Source organism: Sinocyclocheilus anshuiensis, unplaced genomic scaffold, assembly GCF_001515605.1.
Source record: "Sinocyclocheilus anshuiensis isolate Anshui unplaced genomic scaffold, SAMN03320099.WGS_v1.1 scaffold1289, whole genome shotgun sequence".
Taxonomy (NCBI): domain Eukaryota; kingdom Metazoa; phylum Chordata; class Actinopteri; order Cypriniformes; family Cyprinidae; genus Sinocyclocheilus; species Sinocyclocheilus anshuiensis.
This window is the reverse complement of record NW_015549731.1, coordinates 234,608-246,778: the sequence shown is the minus strand read 5'-3', so window position 1 is coordinate 246,778 and position 12,171 is coordinate 234,608. Positions and strand designations below refer to the sequence as shown.

The following is a 12,171-nucleotide window of genomic DNA, read 5'->3' as shown; positions in this document are numbered from 1 at the left end:
ACACCTGTGCAATAATCATGCTGTCTAATCAGCATCTTGATATGCCACACCTGTGAGGTGGATGGATTATCTCGGCAAAGGAGAAGTGCTCACTAACACAGATTTAGACAGATTTGTGAACAATATTTGAGTGAACATAGAAAAAGTCTTAGATCTTTGAGTTCAGCTCATGAAAAATGGGGGCAAAAACAAAAGTGTTGCGTTTATAATTTTGTTCAGTGTATATAGGCTATATATATATATATATATATATATATATATAAGCAACATTGGCTAGTTGGGTTAGTAAATGAACAGCTAAATAGACAGATGGACAGATGATATATGTCAAGGATCTATATATGGATATATTGACAGATGAATCAGTCAGGGAAGAGTCAGTACCGGTGACTGGAAGCATGAGAAGCTGTGGAGGTATGGTGGGATCGTGACGACATTCGGCTGCCCGAGAAATTGCCTGATGTCTCTGTTCCATGTCGTACTACTCGCTCCGTTGCTGGGACATTCTTAGATATATACTGCAATAAAAAGAGTAGCATGACATTATGTCGTTTTCACACTTGCGTCCTAACCTGAATACATTTGAAGAATTCTTAGTCATCAATGTGAACACCACAGGAAACAGTTTATCACAAATATGCAATCAATTGAAATTTATTCTGAACTGCAGTAACATTCAGAAGAAACCACACTGCAGTTCACATAATGTGAACCCTTTTCAGAAATACTAGACATTAAGAGCTTTTAATCTACTCAAACAAACCCAAATCTATGGTCTACACCAGGGCCGCTGCTGGCCAAATGGATGCCCTAAGCAGAATAGTATTGTTGTGCCCCTTCCCTCAAAAAACAAAAACAAAACACCTTCTATAAGGGGTCAAAATTTAACTTTAATAAAATATAAAAGTAAATAAATAAATTGTAATTAAATTGTATTATTTATAAATTACAATTGTAGCTCTAGACAGTTACCTATGACTATAATTTTATTAATACCGTTGTCTGATTGATTTTATAGTCTCAAGCATTCAGAAATCACGCAAAATAAAATTAAGCAGTTTTACTACGATAAAACCATGGTTAATTTTTGGTAAGGGTTGTGATGTCCTAATGTTTTTGTTGAAGAAATTAAAGAGGCTGTAAGCATATCTATCGCAAAAATTAAGTAAAAATTAAGTGGATATTTGAATTAAATGTTTGGTCAATATTAAACATGGATTTGATCGTCCTGTAAGTTTAAAAACAGCAATTATCAGGACTTTGGTGCCCTTTGCAGGCATTTGTAATAATGTAAATTGTTTATTTTGTATTACATTATGTATTTTAACAGTTTTATTCAAAGAAACCATATGATTATTATTAATGAATTAATCGTTATTGCCTCATTGTTTTTATATAATACATTTAAAGTCATGAAAACTAGAACATTAAGTCAGATGCGTTGTTGGTGGTGGTGAAATTATCACCGACATTAAAACACTTTACTAACGTCAACAGTCAAAAAAGTTTCACAGGATTATGAACGTAGCTACCTGAAAGTGATGCACGGGCTTCAACTTGGGCTTTTTTATTTTTCTTTTCTCTGCGCCGGACTGCGCTGCTGTCTTTTCCCTGCCGCAAAATGAGGTGAGAGCGAGCGCAGGCGCGGGCGCACATGCGGGAATGGCACGTCACGTGTGCTTATACTGCCTACTGCATTCATCATAAAATGCATTTTTTATAATAATATATAATATATATATATGTTAATGTTTAGATTTTTATTTATGTATATATATATGTATGTTAATATTAATATAGAACGAAATAAATTATAATATTTTTTTTTTTGAGCAACTGGGATGGTACCCCCCCTGGGAGTTGGTGCCTTACGCAAACTGCGTACTCTGCGTATAGGGAGCCGCGGTATTGGTCTACTACAGCAAAGCAACATTAAATGCTTATTAAGGCAATCTGCCTATGAACAATTAGTTACCTTGTATGCTTTATCACATCTTCAATTACTAAATATTCAGAATATGCAAAAGATATATCAGCCTACAGGAAATGAGAGGCAGGCAAACTCACATCCACCATGGGGATTTCCTCAGGGACGAGGCCGGGATGGTTGGGTCCGTTGGCCAGCATGCTGTTCGGATGCTCTGCACACATGTTCTGGTGCAGGTGGTTATGCATCTTCTTCCTTCGTTTCCTGAAGAAAGATCCATTCTGAAATCTGATCTGATTTATACCATGACAGCAAATACTCTAATATTTAAAACAGGAAATCACTATAGTGAAACATACAAAAGTTACTTTGATTTGGTATAGATTTTGGTATAGATATGGTATAGATTCTTTGATAAATGGAAAAGTTCAAAAGAACAGCTTTTACAGTGGGTATAGAAAATAATCACCTCCCTTTAAAATAATTAAATTTTGTTGCTTTGCAGCCTGAAATTAAGGCGGACAGTTTTTGTTTTATCCAGCTTTATTTAATCAGTGCAACTTATAACATCCAAGTGAAAGATATAACACCAACATGTCAGAAAATAACTAAATAAACAATCACGGAGTTGGAAAAAGGATCACCCCTTGTGTCAGTATTTTGTTGAACCACCTTTTGCTTTAGTTACAGCCTTTAGTCTGTTGGGATATGTCTCTGTCTCTACTAACTTTGCACATCTAGACTTTACAATATTTGCCCACTCTTCTTTGCAGAACTGCTCAAGTTCAGTTAAATTTGATGGTGAGCGTTTGTGGACTGCAGTCTTCAAGTCATTCCACAGATTTTCAATGGGGTTTAAGTCTGGGCTCTGACTAGGCCATGCAAGGACTTTCACCTTTTTCTCTTTCAACCACTGTGTGCTCAATTTTGCAGTGTGCTTGTCATGTTGGAAGGTAAACCTTCTTCCCATTGACAACTTTCTGGCAGAGGGCAGCAGATTTTCCTCAAGAATTTGACGGTATTTTGCCCTGTCCATTTTTCCTTCTATCCTGAAGTGCTCCAGTTCCTGCTGCAGAGAAACAGCCCCATAACAGGACATGACCTCCTCCATGCTTTACTGTAGGAATCCTGTTATTTGGATGCTGAGCTGTATTGGATTTCTGCCAGAAATATCGTTTGGTATCGAGGCCAAATAATTCAATTTTAGTCTCATCTGCCTCAGAATCTTCAAGGTGTGTTTTGGTAAAGCTCAGTCTGACTGCATGTGGCCTTTCTTGAGGAGCCGCTTTTTTCTTCAACGCTCCCATACAAGCCACATTTGTGGAGAATTTGTGATATTGCTGTCACATGCACACAATGACCATTCTTCATCCTAAATTCCTGCAACTGCTTCAGAGTTGCTGTAGGCCTCTTGGTCGCCTCTCTGACCAGTTTCCTCCTGCTCTTTCATCCAGTTTGGAGCGACGTCCTGAATCTGGGAGGGTCTGTGTTGTACCAAATACCTTCCACTTCTTAATAATACTTCACTGTGCTTCTAGACATTGATAAAGCTTTTGACATTTTTTTGTATCCATCTCCTGACTTGTGCCTGTCCACAACTTTATCCTGGAGATCTTTTGACAGTGCTTGCCACCCATAGTTGATTGTTTGCTTCAGTTGCAGTACCAAGGACTGAAATGCTCCAGGAAAGCTCTTTTCATGCTGAGCTAATCAAAATGACCACAGCTGATCATCACAGTTGGAAGTCAAATGGCTTTGTGTGCCATTGAGAAGGTGATTAGCTACACCTGATTGAGTTTATTCATTTTTAGGTGGGGGTTATGCTTTTTCCACCTCAGTGATTCTGTATTTTTTTTGGTCTGACATGTTGGTGTTATATCTTTCACTTAAATGTTATAATTTGCACTGAGTAAAACAAAAGTTGCATTGGATAAAACAAGAACTGTGTCCTTCTTCAGTTCAGGCTGCAAAGCAACAAAATGTGATTATTTTAAAGGGGGGTGATTCTTTTCTATACCCACTGTATTTGAAATAAATGTATTTAATGTCACATTTGATCAATGTAATGCATCGTTTCTGAATAAAATTATTAATTTGATTAAAGAAATTATGCTGACCTCAAACTTTATGATCAGAAGTGTTATAAAATGATATAGTGATAAAAAAATCCTCACAAAGCAAACTTTGCTTATACCACCCAAAGGGTGCAAGTGTTTTTTTTTAAATGCTTTTTAATTTAATGTGTGAATGTGCACAGTTCTTGCTGGTGATCACTAGATTTCCCGGGGCTTACTTGGTTTTGCAGTATGCCACTACACACACGATGCCAACCACCAGCAGTGCCACGCAGATGCCCGTTATCGTCAGCACACGTTTTTGGTACAGCTCCTCAGCCTCTGAATGAACGAGAGCCATGGACAAGCACACACATATACACAGACGTACACACAGAGACAAACACACATGTACACGACATTGAACACAAAGACACACATACATACAAAACACACAACCACTGCATCAGTGGCAGCCTATAAACCATGTCAAACTATCTCATTCAGCCTAAAACACTTTCCAACGTCAGTCTACATTTCATGTTATAGTTACAGTCATATTTATATGGTATAGTAACAGTCATATTTATCACTTCTAAACAGATTTATTTAGTCATAGGGACAGTACACCCAAAAATGAATATTCTGTCATTATTTACTAACCCACATGTTGCTGCAAACCTGAATGATTTTATTTCTTCTGTGGAATGAAAAAGGAGATGTTTAAAGCTCAAAGTCCAAGCTATAAGTTCCATATAATGAAAATGAATGGAGCCTGGGACTGTCAAGCAAGATTTCCAGTGAATAATAATATCTGAAGTTATCGTTTGACTTCAGGTGACTTGGAAAATAGTGCTCAAGACATAAACGACTTTTATGATGCTTTCCTGGTGCTTTTTTGCCCTTTTTAGAACTTGACAGCCCCAGTCCCCATTCACTTCCACTGTATGGAAGAAAGCAGCTTGGACCCCAGTATACAAATGTAACATATGTACATATATTAAACTTACATATATGAAATATATTGTAATATGATAAATATAAAAGATAGACATGCATTTAATAAAATAAAAACAAAGATATATTTTTTTTGCATATATGTTGTTTTAATAAAGTTGCATTAATAAATAAAATGTACTATTGACATATATGGTTGCTACATATAACACCATCATATAGTATAACATATTAACATATGTATACAAATTTCACCAAGGGGATATTATATGTTATAAATTTATATCTCCATCTACCCAAAGAGTGTATGTATGTGAAAATTATGCATCACCTTATAGGTAATATACAGTATATGGCAATATCATAATATCATATACTGTATCTTGATATAGGGCAATATATGTCATATATTCATTTCCATAGGACATTCTGCCAAACATCTCATTTTGTGTTCCACAGAAAGAAAGAAAAAATCAAACATGTTTAGAATGACATGAGGGTGAGTAAATGATGACAGGATTGTCATTTTTTGGGTGAATTCTCGCTTTAAATCTAAAAACTTTATTTTTAATGGGCACTGAGGTGCATAAGAGGTCATTCTAAAAACACATTTCAGATGACTGATATCAGGTGCTCGGCAGCATGGGAAGGGCACAGCTGTGGTGCTTTCTCTGTCTGCCAGGGTTTCACATAAAGCGCATTATCCTGAAACAGTGGGAGAACTTTTGGCTACCTTCAGGACTGAAACCGTCCTGTGCAACACTGGAAACTCACATTTTTTGGCTAGAAGTGTTTATAAAATGAAATCTCCGCCCCTCTGAAAGCCCATTACATGCATTATTCTATATATAAAATCCTATGACGTCTGAAGACAGAGCAGTCTGAGCTTGTAAGTCTTGCGTAAAGCATGCCTGTAAAATAGAGTTAAAAGACAAACTGCATTATAAGAGCTCTTTGGAGAGGGTTGTTCATAAAACCCGACTAAACTTCACAAGCAGTTTTGAGATATTCGTTATTACAACTAAATGTGTTTTAAAACCAACATGAAATCAAAATTAACCCATTTGCTTTCTTAATGCACATTCCTGGTCTTATTGCGAATGATTCATCAGTGTGCATTATTGTGAAGTAACAAATGTTTATATATATATATATATATATATATAATTATTTCAATAAAACTTTTCAAGTTCACATTTAATTTATTTTTATATATATTTTGAATGAACATACTTTAAATGTTTTTAATTACACACAGACACACACACACAAACACACACAATGTATTTAAAAAAACATATTTATTTTAAATTATTTCATTAAAAATCATTTCAAGTTCACATTTAATTTCTTGTTTCACTCTGAAATATCTGAGTACAAATTAAAAAGGTTTAACGCCATTTCACGTTGACTTTAAAACTGATTGGAGGGTTTGGCAAACAGCAAACCAAGGCTTTGATGAGCAGGTTTTATGAAGACCATCTATACAGATGCCTTGAACACATATTTTTATATCTGGGTCTGATTTTTGAAAACGAGAATATTCTAAACATCCTCTGGGGTGCTGAACGTGGGCAGCAACAGAGGAAGCATACAGAACATGAAGGGAGGGAACGAAAAAACGGACGGGAGGAAGGAGAGAAGAGAATTGAGGGCCAAACAGTAGGGGGGATGAGTGTGTAATAAAAGAGAAACACAGGGGGGAGGGAGGGGGGCGGTTGAGTCAGACACTGATATTGCATTGCATGCTTGTTACAGGAAACAGAGATCAGAGTACACAAAGAGAGAGAGAAAACAGAGAGATGTACCCAGACCAACGGTTAATGTACTCTAGTGGTGCAGACAAGAAGACAGGAGAAGAGATGGGCAACACTCATTTTACCCCTCACTCGGCTCCCTGACACACGTTGTATGCAAATAAAAGTTTTTTTTAGTGCACTGCAAAAAAATTAGGTTCTTAATCAGTATATTTGTGTTGTTTTCCAGGAAAAAAAAATAGCTTACAAAAAAAAAAAATATATATATATCCTTAAAACAAGATAAATGTACTTAAGAAATAAAATTATTTTATATCTTATTATATAAAAATATTTTTTTAATGTTTTGGAAAGAATTCTCTGATATGCTCCCTAATTCTCTCTAATGCTTTTATTATTATTACATCAATATTTCTACTTCAAATGAATTCTGTTCTTTTTAACTTTCTATTCCTCAAAGAATCCTGATTTTTTTTTTGGATATTATATCATTGATAGTTATATGAACAGTTATTAACAATTGATAATAATAGAGCAGCAAATCATCATATTAGAATCATTTCTGAAGGATCATGTGACACTGAAGACTGGAGTAACACAGCTTTGCATAACAGGAATAAATTACATTTTAAAATATACTCAAATAAAAAAGTTACTTTAAATTATAATATTTCACAATATCAGTGTTTTAACTTTTTGATCAAATAAATGCAGCCTATATATAAATTATTTCATCCAATTATTATTTCCCTTAAAAATAGTAATCGTCCAATGAGACAAATCATTGTTAATTCATTCAAGATATATTCTCTAAAAAGAGAAGCGGCCTTATTATCCTATGCATAATTTTTCTTCTCAAGTATTTTCTTTGAAATTCATTTTGATGTATGTTTGGATATTTTACTGGAAAACAACATATTTTTTTTTTTTTTGCAGTGTGAAAAATTACAAACTATTCTAGACATCTTATTTCTCTAACAAGTTCATATAATGTGTTTAAATTTGAAAATTTATTACAGCAACAAGCCACGGGAGGCTGTAGTAAAATCACTGTCTTACACTGGCTTATCGCTTTTATGTGTTTTGATAAAAAGCACATTTTGTATTGCTACATGAATTTGCTCATTTATAATAATATCACAACTTGGCATATGATTATAGAATTCAAATGATATACGTTTACAGAATGGGAAATATACATTTTATACTATAAATATTGATCTACCTGCCTGATGTGTTTCATTCCTACATTCCTAAAAATGAGTGTCGCTTTGTCAGAGCTGAAAAAGTAAATCAGAAGCTAGGAATGTATTTGTTTGTTCAAATATAGGACAGAGAAAATAGAACAAGACGAGTCCTTATGTGAATATGCTTAAACTATGTCATCAAATTATGTCATGAACCTTAAAAACTAAAGAATCAAACAAATAATAACTTCATACCCATGATTTCAATTCCAAGATGCTCTGCCAATGCAGAAAGTTGACAAAGAAAAAAAAAAAGAAAAAAAAAAAGAAAACAGGTTTCAGGTAAAAATGTCCACTTGTTCAGATAAAGGCGGTTCACTAGAATGCGATCAGTGGTGTTGTTTGGTTGATTTTGTTTGAGACATTGAGGTGAGTGACTGTACGTTCCAGTAACAGACAGACAATGCAGACACACACTGGCCAACTCCATATTCCCCATAAGACAGAAACGAAACCAACAAACAAACAAACAACACGCCTTTCTTGTTCATCGCATGTAAGCAAGCGTACAAAAATGCATGCAGACATAGACAGCCACACTTACGGCCATATTTACTAGACCTCATTTCTGGTTTATGGTTAAGGAAAAAAGAAAAACAAAACCATTAAACAGAAAAGCACAATGTACAACACAAAAAGACTCAAGTACAGATGAATGTAGACAGACATCTAGTGATGTATATGCAAAACGACGATCAGATGGCTTTTGTTTAGTCACAATATTACATTTTCATGTATGTTTTTCAACTTCCACTACAAATATGCAGATGTATAAACACATCTTGAGCTATGGCATGCATGATACTGGCAATACTGAGGGCTCCTCTAGTTAACTACCACTGTTTGGAAAGCAGCGGTTCTAGAGGTTAAAGGTTAGAGGTTAAGGGTCATGCATCATGCCTCAGGCTCAGAACGCTGTTAAAGATCATACAAAACAACAGCATCAATTTTACTTAACAACCAGAGCTTGACAGAAATGGCAGACATTCCTGGATCAGTACAAGTTAAGATTTACCAACAGCATCTGTGAAAATGTTCTCATCACAGTTAAAATGAGCAGAAATTACGCTTGCAGTAACGCACTTATGATGCTATTACGGAGGATTTGAAAGCAGAAATATGTGTGACCATATTGCTTTTGTCTGCATAACCACTGAACAGATTATATACAGTATATATATATATATATATATATATAACACACATTTTTGTAAGCAAAACAATCTTCCACAATCTTCCACATCTTCCATACAAAATGTATGGTATATAGGACACAAATATAAGATATATTTTTCCTGCTGTGTATCTTGGCGTTCATTGTTCAGCAGACAAACCAATAAAAATATATCGTACCAAAAGAAAAAAAAATCCAATAAAAAAAATCTCTATATAAACAGTCCCTTTCCATCTTGTGTATTATGTGAAATCTACCAGGTTTAATAGTTTTACATTCACAGACCCATCAGTATGATTTAAAATAAATAAATAATACTTTAGTCAGCAAGGTCACAATAAATTTATCAAAAGTGACAGAAAAGGCATTTATAATGTTACAAAAAAAAATCTGTGTCAAATAAATGTTCTTTTAATCAAAAACTCCTGAAGAAAATGTATCATGATATTTCTTGATCAGCAAATCAGCATATTAGAATGATTTCTGAAAGATCATGTGACTTTCAAATACATTAAAACATTTTACCGACCACAAACTTTTGAACCGTAGTGTATATTGTCTTGTCTTGCTTTTTCACATCATAAGTGCAGTACTGTCCATGCATTTTTTGAGTTTATATATATTTTTTGTGGACACAAATGCCATCAATGAGCTTAACTTGTACTTAACCCAGAACAATCCTTTAAATGATAAACGAGTGCCTGTAAAACATGTCATGAATCTGTCTGATGGACTAATTATTCAGTTTATTGTTGAATCTAACTCTGCTCTATGGGAACATAATCTATATGTTAGCATGCTTTATTATATAATTTGCACTATATTAAACTCTTCTCCACTTTTCTTTATCCTTTGGGAAAATCTCTTTTTAATAATATATATCAATGTACACTAAATCCATTCACATCGATGAATTTCAACTTAATAAACCAATATAAAACCTTTGAATGGACAAACAGAGGCAGACACGTACATGCGCATACACATCATAGCCAACATGCAGCTTCAGAGCAGACAGACAGGAAGAAGAAATGGACATACTGTAGAAACCGGCCATAACGGAGGTTTGACAGCGTTCACCGGTATAGTCATTTGGACACCTGATGGAGGGAAACAAACCCGCAGAGGGAGAAGGAAGGAACGAGAGGGAAGGGGTATAGGAGAGAGAGACATGAGGAGGAAGAGAGAGAGAGTGAGAGAGAGAGAGAGAGACGAGAGCAGAGAAACATGCAGTTAGAACAACAGAGAACAACACCAGCGAGCTGTTCCACCTGATGACGTCAACCCTGCAGCCATGCTGGACGATTTTGAACCTGAGGAAAGAGGGTCCATGTCATTGCATGCCATTTTTTAGGATGGGTCTAAAAAAATTTGTTTTAATGATATAGAACTGATTCATTTAAACAGTTCAATTGGATGCCAATTCCTCAAGGGGGCGCTTACCTACCTCAAAAACTCAGTCCTGCATTGTGCCACAATTAAATATTAAAATTGTTTTTTTATATATATATTTTTTTGTCTTACTGGGGACATTTGTACATACAAAAATATGCTTATTTAAATCTTTTTTTACTTATTTTTAATTTGTTTTAAAATTATGTATTACATTTATATTTAAGTTTAAAATGTAAATATTTATATTCGAAGTTGTAAATTAAAAAAAGACTATTATTTCAGTCTTTCTATAAAATGTCATGTTTAATTCAAATGTGTTACTTGCTGTTTCTTAGCAAAACATACTTGCCATTTTTGAGTGAAAATTGTATCACCACCATTTTTTTTTTCAGTGTATGAATTCTGAAATATTTTGAAAACTATTAAATATATAATTTATTGTTATCACAAATTACTGGTCAAAACAGTCCATTCCTTTCAAGTAATGCCTGGATGATAATGAGAGTTTAATAGCCATTGAATTCTCAGTAATATTATATTATGATAATAACATGTGATATGCACATTCATATTTCTATTTCTGGTACTCAATAGGTCTGTTCGTCTTCGGTTGGATTTAACCGTTCTGTGAGATTTGCCACTTACAGTCAGAGGAGGAGTTGAAAAAGGAGACATGAAGTCAGACACTTTCTGCTTCTCCTGCGTTTGCGTATTATTTTCCACAGATGAAGTGGATTAGCTGCAATATTTGTCAAATACACAGATGTTTTAGACGTTTTCATGTAGCAACAGTTAAGGCACGTTCACACCAAGGACAATAAATATAATGATAAAGATATAGTTTTAAAAATCATTGTGAATGTAAAAGAATAGTTCCCATCACAACTATAACGATAACAGCACAGAGGAATGATATTATTGGAATCACTTTTAAAGAGATTTTTTCCAACTGATGAATGACAAAAACAATGACAGCCAATCAGAATCCATCCTGCTTTAAAGATCTCCAGCATTTAAAGCATCAGAAAACAAAACTGCAGTGTGTACTTATAATAAACAGATAATTATTGTGCATTGTTGTTCATGCTGATCATTAAAGCATATCTTTATAGTTATTGTTCTTGGTCAACATAAGCCTATACTATTTAAATAAAGTGGGGTCTATATTTTTTATAAGTTTTATTTTTATAAACATGACGGAATGCTGATCGGTCTGTGCAGCGGTGCATGAAGTCAGACACACCTATTGCTCTTCCTGTGTATCCTGCATCATGCAATCCTGACCTGACCAATGTGTAAAAAAAAAAGACAAGCAGATTAAAAGTCATTGCAAAAAAGGGCTTGGAAAATTTAAATTCGTTCAGGAAAGTGTCAAGAATCATTTGTTTGCAGATGCCACTTGATTTGCTTGACTTAGTGATCTAATGTAATAAAATTCATGCATTTTTAAATGGGTCATCGGATGCCCATTTTCCACGAGTTGATATGATTCTTTAGGGTCTTAATGAAAAGTCTGTAACATAGTTTGGTTAAAATTTTTCAATGGTAGTGTAAAAAACACCTGTCAAAAACAGCTCTTTTCAGAGCAAACTGTTTTGTAGCATTTTCCTTTAAATGTTAATGAGCTCTGCTGACCCCGCCCCTCTCTTCCGAGCTGCTC

The 12,171-nt window shown here is 34.5% G+C and overlaps 1 protein-coding gene across 2 annotated transcripts in view; it reads right to left on the bottom strand.

Moving 5' to 3' along the window:
* LOC107660787 (pro-neuregulin-2, membrane-bound isoform-like) overlaps positions 1 to 12,171 on the bottom strand; it is a 94,556-nt gene that overhangs the window by 16,054 nt on the left and 66,331 nt on the right. Inside the window, exons 5-9 of one of the 2 annotated variants that reach the window (XM_016450202.1) lie at positions 10,158 to 10,216; positions 8,138 to 8,161; positions 4,221 to 4,323; positions 2,068 to 2,191; positions 385 to 518 (exon numbers count right to left, since the gene is read on the bottom strand). In XM_016450202.1, coding sequence (XP_016305688.1) covers positions 385 to 518; positions 2,068 to 2,191; positions 4,221 to 4,323; positions 8,138 to 8,161; positions 10,158 to 10,216 — 444 coding nt within the window. The remainder of the gene's footprint in view (positions 1 to 384; positions 519 to 2,067; positions 2,192 to 4,220; positions 4,324 to 8,137; positions 8,162 to 10,157; positions 10,217 to 12,171) is intronic. The other variant, XM_016450203.1, reaches the window with a different exon arrangement.